The 22,195-nt window shown below is 34.7% G+C and overlaps 2 protein-coding genes and 1 non-coding gene across 3 annotated transcripts; 2 read left to right on the top strand and 1 right to left on the bottom strand.

Moving 5' to 3' along the window:
• Positions 1–808: 808 nt before the first annotated feature.
• LOC135686227 (neo-calmodulin) lies at positions 809–7,079 on the top strand. Its single transcript, XM_065202424.2, has 5 exons — positions 809–1,306; positions 2,101–2,137; positions 2,786–2,929; positions 3,946–4,191; positions 5,147–7,079. Exons 1-5 carry the CDS (start codon positions 1,220–1,222, stop codon positions 5,257–5,259), a joined length of 627 nt encoding a protein of 208 aa, XP_065058496.2. The 5' UTR covers positions 809–1,219; the 3' UTR covers positions 5,260–7,079.
• A 1,365-nt stretch (positions 7,080–8,444) lies between these two features.
• Positions 8,445–21,850, bottom strand: LOC135686200 (transcriptional adapter 2-beta). Its single transcript, XM_065202391.2, has 20 exons — positions 21,708–21,850; positions 19,509–19,600; positions 18,245–18,304; positions 17,749–17,843; positions 17,185–17,225; positions 17,017–17,067; positions 16,641–16,691; positions 15,597–15,700; positions 15,079–15,151; positions 14,398–14,461; positions 13,849–13,895; positions 13,105–13,135; positions 12,197–12,276; positions 11,585–11,656; positions 11,154–11,218; positions 10,495–10,544; positions 10,056–10,105; positions 9,196–9,275; positions 9,024–9,086; positions 8,445–8,725 (listed from the first exon to the last, which is right to left on the bottom strand). Exons 1-20 carry the CDS (start codon positions 21,712–21,714, stop codon positions 8,597–8,599), a joined length of 1,305 nt encoding a protein of 434 aa, XP_065058463.2. The 5' UTR covers positions 21,715–21,850; the 3' UTR covers positions 8,445–8,596.
• Trnaa-cgc (transfer RNA alanine (anticodon CGC)) lies at positions 11,906–11,977 on the top strand. Its single transcript has one exon. It is a non-coding gene; the product is annotated as a tRNA-Ala (tRNA).
• Positions 21,851–22,195: the final 345 nt, after the last annotated feature.

Below are 22,195 nucleotides of genomic sequence, written 5' to 3'. Positions count from 1 at the left end.
TGGCCCCTAGCAAAGACCCGAGTCCCCTTGCTAGCCAAGAGATTTTGCAGGGGGCGCCGTACTGAAAAGTTAGGAAGGGGCCTGGGCTGTAGAAGAATTCAAGATACCACACCTATAGTCACACCTTTATCATACCTAATATATTTGCATTTGTTTAAACGATTCTCTGTTGTGTCAAGGAATGGTTCAAACTATTCAATGCCACAAAACGACAAATTGCTCATTCATGATAAATCTATATAAAGTATTGCAAGTGCAGAGTTCGGCCAACTAAATAGGAAAAAACTGGTAAAGGGAGCTGAAAATGAAGAGACTCCCCAATAATCTCTCTGAATTTTAGCAAGGGGACTGAGCCCTCCTTAGCCTCCCTTAGCCTCCCTTAGCCTCCCTTAGCCTCCCTTAGCCTCCCTTAGCCTCCCTTAGCCTCCCTTAGCCTCCCTTAGCCTCCCTTAGCCTCCCTTAGCCTCCCTTAGCCTCTCTTAGCCTCCCTTAGCCTCCCTTAGCCTCCCTTAGCCTCCCTTAGCCTCCCTTAGCCTCCCTTAGCCTCCCTTAGCCTCCCTTAGCCTCCCTTAGCCTCCCTTAGCCTCCCTTAGCCTCCCTTAGCCTCCCTTAGCCTCCCTAAGCCTCCCTTAGCCTCCCTTAGCCTCCCTTAGCCTCCCTTAGCCTCCCTTAGCCTCCCTTAGCCTCCCTAAGCCTCCCTTAGCCTCCCTTAGCCTCCCTTAGCCTCCCTTAGCCTCCCTCAGACTCCCTTAGCCTCCCTTACATATTCACAATTTCATAATCTAATACTAACAAAATACTTATCTCAGAGCTTCTCTGTGATAGAAAAATGACCTAGATGGTCAACATTTGCCAATAGCGGTGCTGTTTGTCGTTTGATAGTCAATTTGATTCAATAACTCTGGCTGGGCAAGACAATTTTATCACTAGGTATATTAGTTAAACATTAAAATCAACCTGCATCGAGTCTCTCATTTGAATAGAACGAGGTCATCTAAAATGGATTAGACAAATTGACTTCAAGTATGAGAATACAGTAACCCGTTAGCTATGCCAGTGGTCGGACCACAACAAGTAAAAATATACATGAAGGCATCGATACTTCAAAAAGTAATTAATCTTGGAAATTAGGCACAGCACGTGATCGAGCAGAACTCTTCTAAATATTTTGGATATAATGTCAAAAGGAGATTGAAAAAAACAAGAAAGCAACATTAAAATGAGTTACTGGGGCAGCCACTATTCTGCTCTCCCAAAAGAAAGCGAGGAGGCCAAAGAGCAACTCAATGACAGCGATAAGCAGCTGGTAAGTGCAAGAGAAATGTCATTTTTGTCTTGAATGTTTCTAACTATCTACCTCAAGCATTTCCCTGACTCTGAGAAGATTGAAGTAAATTGAAGCAGAGGCAAAACAGATTTACGTATGTTCGGCCACTCTCGGTGCTAGAGCGTATTATGAAAAACAGAGACATCTCAACAATAATCGTAAATGCTTTCTATCTAACGTTGCGATACGAGAGAGGAAAGTATTTGAGGATGACAAAATGCGACTTGCTAGCCGATAGCAAGTTTTTTTACCGGCGTGAGAGTTTTCCGGTTTTTATTGCACCAAGGTTGCAACAGGAAGCCTCGGTTATATCATTACACGACCAAAGAAAATAGTTATTTGCCTACAAGGAAAAATGTCACGGAAGCCAAGATTCTGACGTCCCTGCTTAATAGACATCCAAATGTAGAATTGATGTTGTCAGCAAAATAATCAAGCAATGCCTAAATGTGATTGTCATACTCAATAGTCACTTGTTTATCGTTTTTGTTCGTTTTGCATCTTTCTCCCATTCATAAAACCTGTCGGCCCTGATCTCCTTTACAAAACTGAAAATTTCAATGCACCTGAAATGAAAAATGAAAAAGAAAGGCATTAACAAAAGAATGATTTTAATAAAAGTTGAAGCAACCAAAAAATTTCATCAACGTTGTTGAAGGAAAGAATAACATTGGAACAATGACACGGTATTTCATGAAATATTTCAATTGGTTTTATTAATCAAGCTTTTTTAGTTGCTACAACTATATAACATTCACTCCATTTACTTTTAGTGCGATGAGATGAACTTGAGCAGAGAACAGTTTGAAGGTATTACATTTATTTTTATTTCGAACAAGCAATTTTTTACATTAATCTTGTCACTGGTTAAACGACAATAGGAAATGTTTAAAAATACCATTAAAATGTATCACATATACACAAAAATATCGTAGACATGAAAAATGGGTTGACCCTGAAACAAGGATGCTGATAAAAAGAGGAAAGCATTATGATTTCAAACTTATACCTATGATAATTGCAAAAAACTTGATGAGTGCCATATGATTTCCAAACAGCACAGTGAAGCAACTCAAACAGCTTATTTAAAAGATGCATCTAGTCGGATTGTTTTGCACCTGCAACTTTCTGTTCGCTGGACAATTCAACTTAAAATTCTACATCCATAAAGGGATGAAAAGTCGAAATACATTGTATTTAAGTAACAACTATTCAATGCTCGTATTAGAAAAACATAAACAAATTTTGCTCTCAAACCCTTGTAATTATCAAATGGGCCTATTCTGTACTTACTGGATGTAAAGCTATCATTTGCTGCGCTCTGACAGGAAGAATAAAAGAATAACAATGAAAAGTCAAAAACATATGTATTTTTACCGGGTTGCGCCATTCCTTAGGCCTTTTAATGTAAATGCAGCTGGAAAAACTTTTAGAATAACATTTGCTCGTCTTCACCAGAGCTGAAAGAATGTTTCAAGTTGTGCGACAAAAGTGGAAAGGGGAAAGTTTCTCCGATGGAAATAAAGGCATTGATGAAATCAGTAGGAGAAGATCCTGATGACGAAGATATACACGAAATGATGCTAGAGATAGACCCTGATGGTAAGAAACTGGAAACGTTTATCTGATTAGTAAAGCAAGGGAGCTACGTAACAGCAAGGAAACTTTATTCTAAAGGCGGCACAGAGAGCGGTATGAGAATCTGTCTGGCCATATAAAAATTAAACTGAGACAAGAAATTAGAAATTTTTCTAAATGCGTGTCATCAATATTTGGTATAAACAGTAATAAATCGTTATATTCAGGCCCACTGAGAGAAGGGGATAGGGGCAGACTACCCCACGCTCCTAGCTGAGAGGGGCCCCAAAAAGTTACATCAAACAATCGAAGTTTTAATGACGTCATCATTGGTCCCTTTTTGTCCCAGGTCCAAGAAGAATAATGACGGGCATGGTCAAAGTTTGTTTTCTTCTTGAAATTTTCTCTCCTTTTATTACCCAAAGAACATATAGCATCATCATTAAAAAGCCTTTAAATCTGAAACTTGATGCTATCAACAGATTTTTGATTCTTTGCTGCAGGCTGCCTGCTCGGATTCGAAATGGGTAGTGTAGCAGCGTGTAATTTTAAAGGATTACAAGGCATAAAAATAATATTTGATAGAAATTTTATATTTTGTTTCGTGTAAAACAGGGATGAAAGAAAATTAGCAAAAGGTGTCTAATGATAAATACACACACTCATACTAATTAGGTAAAATCTTGTGCCACAAATGTACAATTTGAGGTATACAAAATCTGATGGAGATGCATCGTTATTTTATGATTGTGTAAAAATCTGCAAACATTTTGCACTGGAAAAACTTCCTCCTCCGTTATACTTCAGCGAGTGAAATGCAAGGTAATCGTCAATTGAAGTCCACGATTTGATCAAAAAACCAGATAGATTGAATATTGCATTTGATTGGTTCCTTGCTTTAGCCAATAAGCATCCAGTTACCGACCCCCTTTGTAGCTGAAGAGCTTAAGTGAGAAAGCAAAATTGTTGACGAATCTTGGTATTATATTGTAATTAAGGTTTACATTATTATCATGGCTATGTTTTATATCACCTTACAGGCAAAGGAGAGATTGATTTTATGTTGTTCCTAAACTTCATGCATAAAACAATAAAAGCTCCAATTCAAGATGACAGTGTTGAACAATGTTTTCGTGTGTTTGACGATGAAGACAATGGCTATATTACAATAAGAGGACTGGAGAGAGTTTTTCTGAGCTTTGGCCAGCAGCACTCATCAGCTGAATTGCGAGAGATGATTTCCTTTATTGACACAGATGACGAAGAAGGACTCATTTCTATTAAGCGTAAGTTTTAAAAACTTTTTTGAAAAAGGGATAAAAACATGTAACAAATGTATTTTAATAAAGATAGGACTCTAGAAGTGAACCTTCTTAAAAGATTATATGGTTATCTTTAATTTCAATCGCATTGTCACCAAAGTCCTTTCTCAGTTTGATTTTTTACTTGTACATTGATTGTATGATGTCAACAATATTTAGGTTAACAAGTTGAAAATGACAGAATTCAATTGAAAGACACCAAGACTGTTGCTATATTCTTCCCCTTCCCTCTTCAATATGTTAGGTCTATCAGTAGCCAGTTCTTTCAAGTGTTTTTGCGTCCTGTCCTAGTTAGATTGCCACTAACAATCATGCAATGTTGATATTAAGCAATATTGTATTTTGGGGGGGGGAGCTTAAAAAACTGCAAAGATTTTGTGTGAGGGCAAATCGCTAGGGAAAAAATGTACGAAATCTTTGTTTCTCTTATTTTTTAAAGATGTTGAAGATTTTTTGAGATTTTGCAGGTTGTAAGAATTTTTCAACAAAGTGTACGAGACTTTTTAGTGATTTTTCTACTATAAAGTTTATCTAGAACTGTAGATGTTCCAACATTTTGGCAAGGGTTGTCGATAAATAGAATTTCGAATCAACAAATCATCTAGTCTGCGCTCTAGACCCCTCGACAATGCCACTCCCCCCCCCCCAACCCCGTATAAAAAGCTGCCAGTATAACAGACTGATAGCTAGTCCTCAAAATACTACTCTGATTTAAGCCTCAAAATTCGATGTTTCGGGATTTCACTATATTTGATATTAGGAAAAATTTTCCAACAAATAGAAATGATCCACTTTGAGACTTAATTGTTTTGACTTTTTAAGCCGATAAGCCAGCAAACTGATTTTTCCCCTTTTCAGCGCAGCAAAGAGCAGTAGATCATTACAACTTTTTGTGATATCTAAAATTATTTTCTTGCAGACTTTAAGGCATATATAGAGAAACAAGATCTGTTGCGACGCAAAGATAAAGATAGTCCTGAAAACAAAGGAAGAGGCCCAGTGTCAATGAGAAAAAGTAAAAAGACAAAATGAAAGGCATCGCACTTTGCAGTTGTTCGCTCTACAGAATGTTCCATGTTCCTTTCACATCAAAATATCAACAATGGAATCCCAAAATTATCAACACTGAACTGAAGCTGCTGGGAAGCTTTCGGTTTAAACGGAAATTAGAATAATTCAGGACTTGTTAAGTTAGATCTATTTATTGATCTGCATTTAGGGCACTCTATTTTTAGTTCGGTAAGATAGCGGAGAAGACAAGGACCAGATAAGCTGGGCCAAGGGTTTTACCCAGTCATTGCTGGGTAGGCAGTTAAAGCTCTGTCATTAATGGAATTTTTTTTCAACAATTTGAACTGGAAAACAACAAAGAGCTGGATTGTAGCGTACCTAGCATATGGCACAAAATTTTCCATCAATATCCAATTTCTAGTATTTATTAAAAATTTCATCGATACACATAATATCTTTAAGTTATATTGCTAGAGATAAAGACGGGATCTAATTAAGAGACAAAAGTTTCACGTTAGATTTTCTCCTATGTTCTAAACAGGCTCTACAATCTATCAAACCTGAGCATTGCCGAAAATTTTTCCATGCTTGTTATTTGATCCCTATGTAATGCTTCACAAATCGACCATAAACCTAAATAAGCTGAAACTGGAAATATTAACAATCTTTTGAGATCCAAGTCTTCCTTCTATTTCAGAAATCTTCCAGATCTTTCAGAAATGAGCTTTTATCTAAAAATGTTTTTCACTGCAACATTATGGTTCAAAAAGAAGAAAAAACGGTACAGGTTCAAAGGGCTATATAAACACGTTAACACAAAGGAGTGGTTAAAGATTTTGTATTCAGCAAAACTTAGGCAAAATGTCTCATATACAAATAACAGGCCTCTCTGTAGAGCAATGGCTTTTTCCTCAAGATCAAGATATTGTAGCAAACATTCAATTTAATTATTTGAATTTGACCGTGGACTTATCCTGGGTTCCAGAGCGTCAGTGTCGAGGAAATAGGGCGTCGAGGAAATAGGGGGTTGCGGCGCCAGTGTCGAGGAAATAGGTCGTCGAGGAAATAGGGGGTTGCGTCTCAACGCCCCACTTGCTACACTTGACGCTCTGGAACCCAGGGTATTGTGGACTATATCAATTAAAATAACCTTCAATGTGGACTATGTTAATTAGTTTATTTTAGTGTAAACTAGATAACTGTGACTAGTTCTTTGTAAATTATTACCTTTAAGGGACTTTGTGAAAAAAAATCGATTTAAGAACTAATAAAATTTCAAATGAATTAAAAATAATCATCTGATCAATATGTAAATGAGCTACGTATAGCAAAACATCATTAATGTGCAGCCAATGCTTTTCTTATCAGTAATGAAATCGACCAAACAGACAATCACCTTGAGGACATTGCAAAATCCATGTAATGGACTGTTTAATATTCCCATGATGCACAAATGAATGTATGAACAGATCAGAAACAAATGTTATTAATTGTAGTCAATGTTCAGTTCTTATTCTGTAATATATGTTTATACATCGTTTTATTCTTTGTTATAGAAACATCTGCAAAAATGTATATTTTTGTATACCGGATCTTGTCAGAATTCGAGTCCAATATATGGGCACCGAGACCTCGGGAATAAGGGACACATGTCCTCAATTTCTTTTGAATTTTCCCCTTCGGTTAGATGTACCTCTTGAAAATGTTCGTTGTTGTTTATTCTCGGAGCATTGCGTTGCTTACTGCTTAAATCTATTTTGAAAGTGCCCCTTTTCTGAGACAGTGTGCCTCTTTCCCTGTGCCACTGACACTTTGAAATCCTTTCCATATTCCCTGTTCAGAGACACTTTCGTCACCATTGGTCTTTTTATTCAGTGTTTTTTCCGTGTCTTTTACTTGTGCTGTAAAACTGTATAATCCTCTTGAATGAACAAAATTCTAGCAATGTTTTACACTGATACATTGATTTACTTTTGAAAAATGTAGCACTTGCCTAAAAAGATCTTTGGTTTAAAGGAAACTAACATCCTCAGCAAAATAAAAAAGCCACGAAAGCAAACATTTTTCAAAAATTTGAAACTTACTTTTGACACCTTTTAATGCCGGGTTGGTTTGAATTCAGAATTTCGAAGAATGGGACTTTGCCTGAACATTTGAACTGTTAACTATTTATGAGTTCTTTTATAAGAAGAAATTCAAATGGCACTGTGTATAAAATATAAAAAACATGTCTAACGTTATTAGAAAAGGCAAACCTTTGCAAAATAACTGTTAGCAATAATCCAATTGAAGATTCACAGACACAATTTTTTCCTGACATTTATATATTTTTTTTATAAAATGCTAACTGTAGTAATCTATATCATTTATCATCATTGATAATTGTACTACACAAGACTTTACTTTGAAAGCATCTTTCTTAGCCTTAAGTATATTTATTATCTACTGCAGCAAGTTTTAACCCAGGTAAGCTGAGAACTTGCCTAAATGCTTAGACACAAAATCAGGCGTAAGCCTTGACCTTTTGATTTCTTTTTACATCAACAAGATCTCATGTCTCCATAAAGCAATCGAAAACCCTTTGAAAAATGTTCATAATCAATTTAGTTTATCAAATCAATTATTTAATAAGTTGACAGACTGAATTTACTTTCAAAGTAAAGAAGATTGAAAGACGAAGGGAACAAATTTTGAAAAAGTCACTTTCATCCGCAAGTTACTGTCCTTATTTATTATTATCAATGTTCTTTTGTTGATTACTAGTAGGAATGACAGATTCTGCTCCAATCTTATCAACACTGATGTCATAATTTTATTCTAGAATTCTTGAATTTTGAACAAAACACCGTGAAATACCTCTAAATATGCAAAATCAGTTAAATATTTCAAAAATCGGGTGGGATAGGGCCAATGAAAGATTTGAACTTTGCTAATGGATTACTGTTATTTTGGCTCTGTCCATAAAGATATGAACAGGGACGAAATTACAGAGGTTCGATAGAGAAAGAGCCGGTGCTCGTGTGATCATACCTAAGCCAATTCGTATCACATTTAACTGATATTACACAAGTGTTCCTTGATGCTCTTTCAGGATATGGGACCAAAACAAAAAAATTTCTAAAAAAATACATTATTGTGACGCCGTCGCTTAAGAAGCCTTTGCTTATCGAAATGGAGCTTCTGGGCAAGATCTAAAAAAGTCACCGGGTATCGCAATAATAAATATTTGACAATTCTATTACCGTTTACAGGGCATATGTAAATTGTTATACAGTTTATCAAGTTTGAGTTACATACAAATACAGGCCTATCCTTAACCCTAGAAATATAGTTTGTAAAACCAGATTAAGTTGACAAATCACTGTTTTTGTTCAGTTGTCCAGCCGGCTTCATTCAGAAACTCGACGATTGTTCTTCGTTGCTGTTTCGTTAAGTTCGGTGGATATCGCGTTTTTGACTGTATGCCATGTTTCCGTGCAACGTAATCCTAAGATAGATAGATTTTTAGAAAAAATCAAAACATACCAGAAAACGTACAGTGAAAAATTTGTAAACATGTAAAAAATTTATGGCTGAAGCGGAAGTGAAGAGACAATCAATATATATCTCGAACTGCCTCCAAAGTGGAAAACCTAAGGCCGTTTCTGAAGAGCATAGCTAAATCAACACAGCAATAAAAATATTTCTTGCATGCGTTCACCATGAAAGAGATTTTATTTGTCTATTATATGTACATCCTGGGATTAACTATTTGTCTATAATATATACATCCTTGTAACAAATACCTTCAGTAAAATTCCTTTGATGGTAACGTAGCGAGTACACTTCATCTTCAAACTGCAGCATAACTAAAGAAAGAAAATAGGTAATTCTTAGATTTTTCTAAAATTGATTTTACTTCTTCTTCAATCATATGACAATAGCGATGATAGCAATAAAATCTGCGTCGATACTTACTTGTTTTTCTTTGTCCGAAAGAAGTTGATAGCATGTGTCGTTCTTCATTGAATCTTTGAAAAGGGTTTCTGATAAAAAATCTGAAAAAAAGGGAAATGCTAAAAATACAAGTAAAAGAGGAGAAAAATTAACATCGAAGACAAAATTACAGGTTTAGAACATACAGTAAATATACGTGGCTATTGAAACAAGACAGCATTTGAGATTCAAAAGACAACTCTTTGTGTACTAACAGGGAAATCAGTGTATATTAAAAAGTTTGATAGAAAATAATCATGTCTGGTTTCCTAACTACACTGATTCCTAAAAGAAAAAACAATTAAAGTATTAGGAACTAAAGAAGCTAAGATTTCTGAGAGCTTTTAAGTTTTATTACTTAAAAGTGATGTTTTCTTTATGAAGGAAGAACACTTGATAAACCTAATACAGTACCATTAAGTTAGGCAAAAAAGATACTTTCGAAAAATAACTGAGCAGTCAGATGTGGAAGTGGTCAGATTCAAATCAAAGGACAACACACATAAAAATTACTATCATGTCATCTAAACGCTAGGAGAGACATCGCCAGATCGAATTATGTCAAGGGGCCAAAACTATAGAGAATATGGCGTTGAACATGTCACGTTTATGCTTGAAAATGAATTTTTGAAAAAAACCTATTTCTATAAGGCAATGAGATAAAAATTTAACAGAAGGCAAACAAGACGAGAGACTTGGAGAATTGATGATTGGTGAAGGATGGAGAGCCAATGTTGGTCAAACGCATTCAAATAAAGAAAATCACACCAGGACATTTGAGTGACACAAATACTAGTTAAGCAGGGCAGCTAACGGAGAGAACAGGCCATAATCAGACTTGCCTTGATCATTAGAAGCTTTTACAGGGGCTTTCTCTTCATCTGGAGTTGAGCTAAGATGTGACAAAAATGAGAAACCGAGCACATTAACATGAAATAAAGGGAAAATGTTAATAGATTGTTTATATCATATTCATCTACAATACTTCTACAGCTATACAGTCAATAGGATAATCACAATACTTCCAGAATACATGAATAACAGTTTACAGGTAAATAATAAGATGAATAGACAGTTACAGGAATAATAATTATAATCTTCCGAGAGGTTGTGTATTCTTACTGAGTCAAAAAAGATCATTTTTTTCTAATGAGCTCAGGGTAGGTGACGTGAGACCCTTTGAATATATGAAATTTAATGCTTTTGCAAAAATATAGAAGACATCAATAAACTATAAACTGAACTGAAGGTAAATCTGGGCAACAAGTAAAAGATATTTACTTTTTCTTATTTCCAGAAACTTTTGTGGTTCTTGGAGGAGACGTCACATGCTAATCAAAAATGAGAAATTTCTTTCATCAAAAACACTGCAGCATTTAGGTAAAAATAAAACGTTCAGCTACCATTCACTTTGATATAAATGACATTTAACAGTGATTTGGGTGCATGCCTCTATCTAATCGCCAATAACAATGTAAGACTAAGGGGAACTTCCCCTGTCCTTATCCTACACATAGGCAAATAAAAAACATTTTAGAAACACAAATAGCAAAAATTGGCTTGTCTTTATATCCAAAATCAATAAAAGATTCTTAGAACTTTTTGATAAGTGATATTGGAGTTTTACAGTGTCATTCAAAAAGGGCATTGACTGTCAAAGTGAATACAGAACGCAGAGCACCGTGGCTGCCAGTGTGTTTTTGCTACCAAAACGCACATTGATAAAAACCTTTCTTCAAACATTTACTCATAACTGAGTTAAAGTCATTTTGATTTATACTTCCCAAGTTTCCTCAAAGGTAAAGAAAGCCCTGCAAGATAACTAAGATGAAAAGGCCCGTATTTGCAACAATCCTATGGTTTTCGCTAGTGCTCAAAAAGGGAACCCTGTTTCTGTTCTCAGTTTAAAGGGGCAACCACTATGAGCTCACTTGACTTACCATTTTCCTTCTATTTTCTTTGACTTTTTCTCTCTTAAAACGGAGATCGTCAAATTCCTGACAAGCTAGAAAAAATGACTACTTGATAAAACATTCCGCAATAAGACAAATTATCAGAAAAGCATTTTACATACACAGGGCAGGGAGGGGACTCAATTTAATCAGAGCCAATAACAGAATTCCTTTATCATTACTTCAACTGAAATTGAAATGTTGAAGCGCAATATGACATGTAACCTAAAGTACTCTAAGTGCAATCCAATGTTAAAAGTTGTGTGCCAAAAATGTTTGCCTTTGCAGCAAACTTGATGTTCTAACGGGGGTAGTATAACCGAGTTTTACTTTACATGGTTCGTGTTTCTGTTTAAATAATAATTTAATTGGTTTTATTGTCAGGATGAATGAATTCGAATGCATTTTCTGTAACTTACAATTTAGCTTTTTTATTCCACTCTTGCGATATCTTGATAGCTCCTTTATTCTTGACTTTACTTCTTTCTCTCCTTCAAAAAAACAAAGGAAAATAAGAAATTTGAATGCCATTACAAATGTCAATCAATATCCAACAGAAATGTAGTGTGCCTTTCAGTAGTGTGCTTTAACCGAATAGCGGAAAGTTTCTCGCACTGACCACATAACCGATTCGTGGAATTTTCTGCTCAAAGTAAACGCCAGCCCCAAATATCAATCCCGAGTCTCGATACTCGTTCACACAAAAAGGTATTTATAAGAAATCCCAATTACCGGTCATCGGGGTTGTAGCTCAGTGGTAGAGCGCTTGCTTCGCAAGTAAGAGGCCCCGGGTTCGAAACCCGGCAACTCCATTCTTTATTCGAAAATTCTTTTTAATTTACAAATAATTTGTTCCATCGGCAAAGTCATACTGTTAACCATATAATAGTATCTCTGCGTTATTATATATTGTTACTCCTTGATTTAAGTCCATTTCATTGCTTTTTACATTTTCACTGCTCACAAGACTCGCGGATATCAAATCAAATCAAATTAATCGATTTATACTCAAAAATATAAACTTTTCTTACTTATTCTATTGCTGATGAATTCGTCCCAATCTGAAAATGATATCAGCTGGCCAAAAACCCTAACTTTATCTTTGAAATCCCTGCCAATGAAAATAAGGTACAGATATGAAGATTCCCAGGCCCACTACCTTTACAACATAACAAAACAATTTAACCAAAATAATTATACATCTACCTAATTGAGAATTTGACACGAAACTGAATATTCACAAATTACTCCAAATCACACTACTGTCTACAATAAATCAATTTTACTTTGAGGTTCTGCTACACGATATCAAATAAGATAAGAAAATTGCAGACCTTTTAACACATATAATGTCCTGTGCTAAATCATTATATTGTGAGGTTTAGAAATATTCTGTTTCCATTCAAACGGGAATTTCTTCAAGAAAGACATCAAAGAAGGTTGACTTTCACCCAGTTTTACACTTTTAAAAACTTTTGAAAATGGAAATTGTAGTCTTGGTTGAAAAATTAGGGAAATGCACCTCTCCCTTCCATAAATTACTAAATGTATAGTAACATTGAACAAAGATAATCGCCAACAATTTTCGACTTTGGATGAAGAAAGGTAGGAACTTAAATGTTAAGGCAACGTGTTACAAAGTAGGTGTTATAAAATACTAGCAAAATTATGAAGGAAACAAGAAGAACTATTTCAAACATCAAAATCAAGACGTGTATGTATAGAAATTAAAGGCAGTGTATTTATATTGATTGCAGTTGTATGAATGGATGTTAAAATAGCTGATAACACACTGACGTTTGTTGAGTTAAGACCTAGCTACTTGTACTTTCACTTGTTCTTTGGTTGGTTCAACGCAAGCTTTAGTCCCCCCCCCCCCCCTCAAAGCATACTATTTTTAGGGACATGCTGCCCTCAATGTAGTACTAAAAAATTTTACCTGTCGTCTTTACTTAATTTTCGTCGAGATGCTGAAAAATGTTTGAACGAATGTATTTCATCTTCAAATTAACTCTATGTCTGCAAAAACTACATGACCACAAGGAAAGCAATTAAACACATTCACAATATCGACGGTTCAAATCCTACGAGAACTTGCGTAATTTCGATTTTTAAAATTACCCACTTTCAGACAGCTTTCACCCCGAAACAATGCTGAAGGCCTAACAAATACCAAACAAGTCACATTATAACAAATATCCTAAAATAAATTGTTTTCTTGTAGGAAACCAATAATATTTAAATGAGAAGAGACGGCATTATATGATTGAATGCAACATTGAAATCTGATTTTAGGGTTTCAAGAGTTTTTGGAGTTATTTATTGGGGTTAGAGGTTAGGTTGTGTCACTCTTTGGTCACCAGTCTATGTTTCACACTTAAAGGTCTGCTTGCATCTTTAGGCACCAGTACAAATTGTTGAACTGTCCAGTAAATTACAGCTTGGTAGTTGAATATTTATAAGGAAATATGTTATTAATGTTCAGGAAACTAGGGTTTTACGGTAGGAAATTTGATATATTCAAGATTTTCTATTTCGAATTTAGGCAGTAACAGATTTTAAAAAAATGACGAATTTGATGCAGCAATTTTTTGTGATACTCTGTGCGCAGTTCTGCCTAACTTCTACACAAGTGTAAAACAGAGACGACCAAGTAAAGCATAAACAAATTCAAAATGCTTACCTATGAGTTTGTGTTTACTAGTAATCAAACCATAATTTCTTGCAACACTAGAGAGAGAGAGAGAAGAGCTATTTTACATTTAATACTCATGTGGTATAAGCTTCGAAAAAACCGAATAAATAGACTATCCATCATCATTTCAAAATCCACCTGTAAATAGTAAAAAGCCTTGGTTTCGTTGATATAAAGAGCCTCTGGAACTCTTAACATGATTCTTGGTGCAACAATTATCTTGTTGAAAATGTTTACCAGTCTTAAACAAAATCTGGGTATAAATGTTGGCACTTCACTCTTGATAATAATTCGTAGGATATGCTTTCCTATACGTAAAACAGGAAATTTTATTTGCATCAGCACCATTGTTCAGTTAAAAGTAGTATTTACCCGGCACCATAAACAGCCCCTGCCCTATCTTTACCCCTCTGTTCTACCTTACTCTCTACCTTACTGAATAAACGAAAAACGTGCATGTTGATATCAACTGCAAAAGCCATTGATTGAAAGAAATTAACACACACAAGATAAACTAAATATTACCAGTCTGCTTACCTTTTTCTCCGAACCCTTTCTTTTAAAATTCTCCAATACATATCAACATGTGCAATTTTTAACGCTATAGAATGAAAATCGTCTTATTCATCCATTAGATATTTTACATCAAATTTAATAATTAGAAATAAAAAACAGATTTATATTTTTTAATTACACGCTCTATCCGTTTTTCACTAAAATCAATTTCTCTTTAAACGAATACACCTAGATGTTACCGAATCCAGTTAACAACAAAAGTGATTAGTCACAAATAAAATGACTGAATTTCTTTTTCATTTATCAACGCCTCATGTCTTCCTTGAAAATCTAATTTATAAAGTTTTAAGTTATGTTGGATTCTCAGTCATATAAACAAAAATACAATACGGAATTCTTAACAAAAAACGAACAATATAAAAATAGCAAGAAAGATAGACAAAAAGGAGCAGAGCAAAGCAACGAAAAAAACCTAATATCTTCAGATATTCAGATATAGAGTTTTAAAATAAATTATGTGATACTTATATTTCGCCCCTGCAAACAGGGCTTCATCAGAGTAAATGTAACCAATGAGTAAATGAATTTCAATTATGGATGTTAATGCTGGGTTGGTTGATATGGAATAGCGTGAATGCAGCGCAGCGGAGATAAAAATCGGAAGATGGGAGTGGATGAGAAGGATTGGTGGGTCAGACTTACAAGTTTCGAGTTCATCGTCATCTCTGTTGCAAGCGAGAGATCTTATTAACTGCTCTGCATCGTTCTCATATTCCTAAAATTTATGAGATTATTGTTAACTGGCCTTTTGCAGCATGCTCAAATCCTTATAGACTGATATATGCAAGGTTTTGTGTGTAGAGTACAAAGGTTGATACAAAGAAATTCTCGCTTAACGATCGAACAAATACCACATGGGAACTGTTTCATGCTTTCACTCTTATTCAGCTCAAAATCCTGCAATAATGTATGTGGTTACAAAGATTCTTTTTCATTTGAAGATGTTAATAATGATTCCACAGTCAAATATCTAACTGAAACCATTTAGCCTCTGTTCTTAAATTAAAGGTCTTTTAAGCTATGAGACTTCATGAAAATCAACTGCAAATCAAACTGTGGTGGGTAGTTGTTTTATGAGGCAGTATTCTGCTATTCTTGGCGATGGAAGATCCCAAGTAAGATCATAGACTAAAGATTTAAGCTAAGCTATGGCTTCATACCCTTTCAAAATCATCTCTATTTGGCATGTATCCAAGCTCTTGTTGCTCCGCAACAGGTAATTCCAACGCTTCTGGGGGATTTGCCAAACACTGGGCTAGCTCACCTGAAATATTAATATAAAAGTGCAAAATTATTAACAGCATTTTAGGTAATCAGTATATAATAACATTTAGATAAATAAGTGATAATAGAAGAAGCCCGTCCAACGCAGCTCTTTTTCGATTATCCATCCTAAGTGTGACAGAGTTGCGACACATTTGGGGCAGAAAACTAAGAACAGTGTAATTGAAGTTCCCTTGAAAATCTAGCAAACAACAAAATTATGGAGAACATACGTTTGTGGTAAGAGAAGCTGATCATATAGAGATTTGTGCTTGCCTACCAAAGCAAAGCAAGGTAAATAGAAAAATATCTACAAAAAACTGAGTCCATTGTAGTTTGCTTTCGAGAAAACGAGTGAGGGGTTTGTCAATACCTTGTTATCAAAACCAATAAGAAACTAGAATGAATGGCTGGTGAGTGGTCCTTCAAAGTTGCTGAAGTGAAATCACACCCTCTCTTCCCCAGAACAAGGTTTGTTGTAGATAGGAATAACATAGTTTTTAGAGGAATCTATTTGACCACACTGAGCTTCTCACCATCACATAAAACAACATTGTTCGGAGGAGGACAAGGGGATGAAATATGAAATGTTCAAAATTTTGGCTATCAATTAAGATACAACAATGCCGCTGGATATAAGATTCATCTACTCATCTATTAATCTAACTATAATTTATGTTTCTATCTAATTTATGTATAAATGACAGATTCAATTCAATCCTAGAAGTGATTGTGTGGCTGGCAGAAGAGGATACTGATATTTAGGATGATACAAAGATTATATTTTTGTATATAATATTGGTAGATGGAGACTATATTAAAACAAATCTGCATAACATGAAACCACCTACCTATGGTGAGATTTATAGCCTTCAAATAAAAAGTTTCTAAAAGTAAAGATTCTTTCTAAAAACAAAGTGTTTTTGAGTTTTAAGACTTACCATTATCTAATGTATGGTCACTAATGTCATTCAAGCCTCTAGCAACAGTGACTGGAAGTTGAGAGGGAAAATATATATAATGTTTGCTAGGCTGATACTGTACTGAAAGTAACAAGCATACAAATCTTAATAAATTGTCATTACACAGAAAAATATCTTTAACTGCCTTCATAAGTAATAGCTGGGTTATTAAAAAACACAGAACATCAGTAAAACACAGAAGCTGTCAATAAGGCTTAATCAAATAAAGTAGTTTGGAGAGACTGCCAAAAAGGTGATGACAGAAATGGGGACACATCATTCCAAGTGAAATAAAATTTACACATTAACACTAATGAAAAATCATGAGTTAGAATGAAAGAATACTAGGTGTCACCTTTTCCGATGTTCTTTGTTAAAAACATATCATCGTAGTGTTCCTTGCTTTCTAAAAGCAAAAAAATAAAACATTTGGTTATTCTTTATCTCTTTAATGATCAAAAAAATAAATTACACAGTATATGGCAAGACTGATCCTAGCTATATATTTCAAGAACATATATACCTTCAGGAGTCTTTGTGCTAATGTGATCAGCAATATCATCCCTTTTGAAAAAAGAGAAAATGTCACACTCAAAATTAAAAACGAATATAAGCATATGCCCGGGTGGATCCAGAGAAAATTTTAAGAAAGGGCAGTTGGTTCATTTGGGTGCTGAAAAATATTGAGAAATTGGTGACAGGTGGATGCTGTATGCAGAATACTTGGTAGTTGAATGCCCTAGTTGCACCCCTCCCCCTTTAATCTGCCACTGAGCATCTGGTGATTGTGGATACTAATGGCTGCAAGTTTGCAGTTAGATGCTTTTGGCAACAAAGTAGAAAAAAAATGGAAAAAAGAATGACAAAACGTAAAAAGAACATGGATGGGCAGTAGCAAAAATTATGGGGACATGGGGGTTCAGGCCTCCTCAATCAGCATTCTTGTCGGAAAAATTCAGGCTTTTGTAAAGAAATTGACAAGCATTTAACGTGCCTGAGCCCCTCCCCCCAAATGGAAGCCTGAATTTTTGCAACTGTGGATAGGGGAAATTTTTCTCTTTGACCTATAGAAAATAAAAAAAATTACCAATTTCCATATCCATGTTGTTCAACGCCATCTAATAATAAAATTTCTTCTTCTGCAGTCCAATCCTCTGAAAGAACTGGAAATGTTCCATTATCCTAAAAGAAATGATCATAGTTTTCAAAATTTCATTCATAAAAACATTAACTGTGTGAAAAGACAATAACTACTTAAAATACCCTCCTTGCACCAAATTAATCTATAAGTACTTTAGCAATTTCAATCATTATTCATACTGGATTAAGTAGATAACTCTTTCAAAAGTATAAATAAAATTATTAGTTGATCATGGTTGCAAAATACATTTCAAAGATGCATAGTTACAATCGCTTCAGCAAGAGATTCTGAATACTCCTATTTGATATGACTAGAAAGAAAATTGCTGTAAAAATTAAGCCTGATAGGTGAAACCACTTGTATTTGCAATATGTATGTATTTACAATTTGCAATATACACATCTTAATAAAATGTCACAAAGCTAAAAGGTTAATTCCTTACAAATATTTGGTAGCCGTGATCTTTCTTGTGATCACCCATTTCTGATCCAGAACTGAAGCACTGGTAGTAAAAGAAAGTTGGCATTAAAACAACCATTACAATAAATAAGATATATTGTAAACAGTAGATGTTCAGTCATAAATTCATCTTTCCTGTCATAGATTTATCATGTCGTCTCAGTACCTGTTACCAACAGCAGGATTGGTTTTATTCTCAATTGGGAAAACTAGAATTTTTTTATAAGGAAACTGAGAAACAAACTTCCTTTGGGTATGAATTTTTGTTGCTTTGGCTGAGCAAACTGGAAATAATTTTCTATTTTGCAACTAAATGCCAATCGGAATAAAATACTCTCTTTATTGTAATTTTCTTTCATTTCTGGATGCATTAAGGCTGCACCTGGCCCAAGAGCTTGTGCTCAGTTTTTATATGTGTTATATTTGTACTTTCCATACATATATAAATGAATGTCTAGGAAAATGAAATTCATAGTGTGAGAAAGCAGGAATGGGGGATTTGCCCTATTGGAATTTGGAATCTTTGTACCCTAACTTAGGGTACCGGCAGAGAAAACAAAATTTTTCTAACTCATACAAGAATCCAAAATCATGCCGCGAACTCAACAGAATGCAGTTGGCATAACTAAATGCTGTCAGTGGTGATACAAAGACAGGCATGCTGTTTTTGTTGTTCACAATCTAATTTTGAAATGGTAAACCACTTAAAGCTTTCTAACTACAAAAATGTACACAGGATACAAATAAGCATAAATAAAAGAAATAATTAACTTAATATCAAATAAAAAAGTTGGTATGTTACAGACTATAATGTTCACAGATGGTCAATAGATACATTTGTATTTACAAACATTACATTAACAACCAACAAACTTCATCTTTATGTGAACCTATTCAACATTTAATTCTCATGTAAGAAGAAATGCTCATTTAGTAATAGTGTAGTTTTGTAGTTCTTATAAATTTGACACATTGTAGTGTAATTAACTGTATTGAAGTTGCAATTTTATGTGGGATGGATTAATAATTCAATGAAACTTAAACTGAAACCAAAAAAGCTTTTCCTGCATTTACTCTCATGGGGTAAGGGCATTTCTTGTATTTAATATGGGAGCCTAAACCTAAATCCCACCACCCTGCAAAACCTGGCAGTTGTCCTGTTCTCCCCTAAAAAGCCTTTTGTACAAGAGAGAAACAGCCGAAGACTTTAAGGGGAAGACTTTAACTTGACAAAAAATGCTAAGTACCTGCAAACAAAGATCAAAATCAGCACAATCTGCACATCTTATTCGCAAACCGGAGCAATCTGCTAAGCACACATCACAATGATACTTCATCCCTTTATGGAAGAAAGCAAAATGTCATTCAGTTCATAAGGGCAAATTCAAGCTAGTTTTTCTTTTATTTAAAATTTTCAAAAAATTTGATGTAACAGGCAATCATATGAAACAATCATTTATAAATCCCTTATGCCTGAAATGGAATATAATACCTAAAATACTTAATACCAAACTACAAACATTGAAAAGGTACTAATTGGATGTCATTGGATGTAAGGCCTTGCCTTTCGGGACATGAGGAGTTTTAAAAGTTTATTTTGCAGAGATTACTCCCATTTTCACATTGTAGTTACCACCTAATCTAGTTGAGCAAAATGCTTTAGAGTGACAATCAGTTTAACATTAAAATTTTAACAGAAAATATAAGCAAATAGTAAAAACATATAAATATAAGCATGAGCATAAATTAAACCAAGATCCAATATTTAGATAAGTCAAGCAACTTGATGATTGCTTTGACAGCCAGCCATCCAGACAAGTTTTATGTTTTAAGGTGTTAACATCCCATTTTACATGTCTTTGCTCAGTTTCTTTGTGCCACCTCAATTCATGCCACAATCAATGCAAATGTAAAAAAACCTTTGTGTTGAATTATAATGAAGGATCTGAGCTTATAAAAAAGGTCCTTTAGGACTTAGAAGCATCACTGTATAAAGTCAACTATCTGTATCATGACATACTTATTAAATGCTTAAATATATGTAGCAGTTAGATTGGGTTGTACAATACACTCTCCTCCAAAAAAATAAAAAAACAGCAACCAAAAGACCATCCAGACCTGAAACTTGTTTGTGCTCTTGCAATATATTGCTCTTACATAAAATTTTTCCATCCTCATGCTTTTGCATATTGGCTGCACAAAGTCCCTAGTTGATAACATTTTACATTGTAAATACTACAATTTTCTAAATGTGCATGATTCCAGGCCTGCAGTCTCCTATTTATGATGTTTGATAGTGGTTCAAAATCACTGTGGCTATTAAACGTTTTCATATTACTAAACGCTTGGAGACAAACTGTGTGCAATGAATGTGCTTTTTGGTCATTGAATCGTGTGGAGGCCCAACAGCCCAAAGCCCTCCCGTGCCAAATGCAAACCCTACCCTACCAAGAGTGCAAAGTTTGGGTATATGCAGGGGACATATTCCCCAAGCAGTAATTTTTTCTGCAAATCCCATTCGCACATTTTAGCAAATTTAGATTAATATGCAAGCTGCAGCACAGACATTCATGCGAATCCTGTGCAAAGCCTCTCCATGAGTCTTACAAATGCTATTCAAAAATAAATTCCAGCAGCTTTTAACCTGCTGATCTTGACAAAAAAATGGGATGGTCCCAACTGCAGATGCAGTGCCTGTACCAGTCTACCAACTTAGAAATTTAACTCAGAACTTAGAACTTGTAAATTTAGAAAATACTATATTTTTTTTCTTTTCTTTGCTTTGTATATTTGATTTTGATTAGTTAACTTGTATATATTTAAATAATGTATAAATTGTTAGCTATTTTTGTATATCGAATGAAAATAAAGTAACAAACACACAGACACACGCTTTTTTGCAACATGATTTGTTCCCGTGCAAACATAAGCGGCAGAAAATTATTCCCTGCACACAAAAAATACTTTGCATGCTGGCACCCCACTGCCATTTAGGCAGTTACTGTACTTCTAGGAGCAAGGTAATTCAGAAGTGCCCTATGTAAAATTTTGTTATTTATATAACAAAAAATATCAAATATCATAAACAATTTGATTATCAAATACAAAAATATCTGTTAGAGAGTAGCTGTTTCAATTTCAATTTTTTGCTAATTAGTGCTGAATGACGTCATGGCGACAAAAAGTCCTAATGTCTTCTACTTAATTAAAATACAATCCACGGTTCATTGGTTTCATAAATTTTAGAAAAACCATTTAATTTCAATGAATGACCTGTTCACATGCTCAAGTACATGCAATACTAGAGACCCTCACTTTCAGTTATTTTTCTTAGTAATAATGAAAATCATAACTACCAAAGCCGGAGCAAAGGTTGTGCTCATCGTTTGAATCCTATAAAATAATAATGGACTAAATGATTGGGACAAATGTATCTATAGTCTTACCATCCATTTTCCTTAGGATCTAAAGCGAAGTAATACATTTTTTAGCTGATCTAGAAACTTTCTAAGGTCGCAGCCATTTTCCGACTCTGCGAATCAGCCGCCATCTTGGACGATTAGCACAACATAACAAAAGAGGTGAGCCTCTATTCAGTGTCAGGTTAAGATTGTTAAAAAAGTTTTAAGAAAGCAACATCCATAGAAAATTCCCCAAGTGGATAATTATTTAGCAAATAAGAAACACCGCAATGCGACGAGAATGAACAACAATAAATACACGTAAATTAATGAAGGCTAATATTTCGCCCCGGCATACGGGGCTTGTGATCGTGATTTGTCGGGATTCTACCATAAAAATCTTGCAAACTCGAGGAATCTTCTGATCATTGCGTACACTAAGTTGCAACAAGGACGTGGTATTTTCTACATCAAATCATCAGCAAAAACAGGGTCAGGAAGTGAAGACCCCAGAGGAAATTGTTATGAGCACC

This window comes from Rhopilema esculentum, chromosome 10 (assembly GCF_057945365.1).
Source record: "Rhopilema esculentum isolate cy_ngs chromosome 10, ASM5794536v1, whole genome shotgun sequence".
Lineage (NCBI taxonomy): Eukaryota > Metazoa > Cnidaria > Scyphozoa > Rhizostomeae > Rhizostomatidae > Rhopilema > Rhopilema esculentum.
This window is presented reverse-complemented; position numbering and strand designations above follow the sequence as displayed.

Bases quoted from the DNA above. Each gene is read 5' to 3' on its own strand.
- LOC135686227 (XM_065202424.2), top strand. From the start codon at position 1,220: ATGAGTTACTGGGGCAGCCACTATTCTGCTCTCCCAAAAGAAAGCGAG. The intron at 2,138-2,785 runs GTATTACATTTA...CGTCTTCACCAG, and splicing joins GAGCAGAGAACAGTTTGAAG to AGCTGAAAGAATGTTTCAAG. The intron at 2,930-3,945 runs GTAAGAAACTGG...ATCACCTTACAG, and splicing joins GCTAGAGATAGACCCTGATG to GCAAAGGAGAGATTGATTTT.
- LOC135686200 (XM_065202391.2), bottom strand. The intron at 15,152-15,596 runs GTATGAAGCCAT...CATAAATTTTAG, and splicing joins ATAGAGATGATTTTGAAAGG to GAATATGAGAACGATGCAGA. The intron at 8,726-9,023 runs GTATTTGTTACA...TATCTATCTTAG, and splicing joins TCAAAGGAATTTTACTGAAG to GATTACGTTGCACGGAAACA.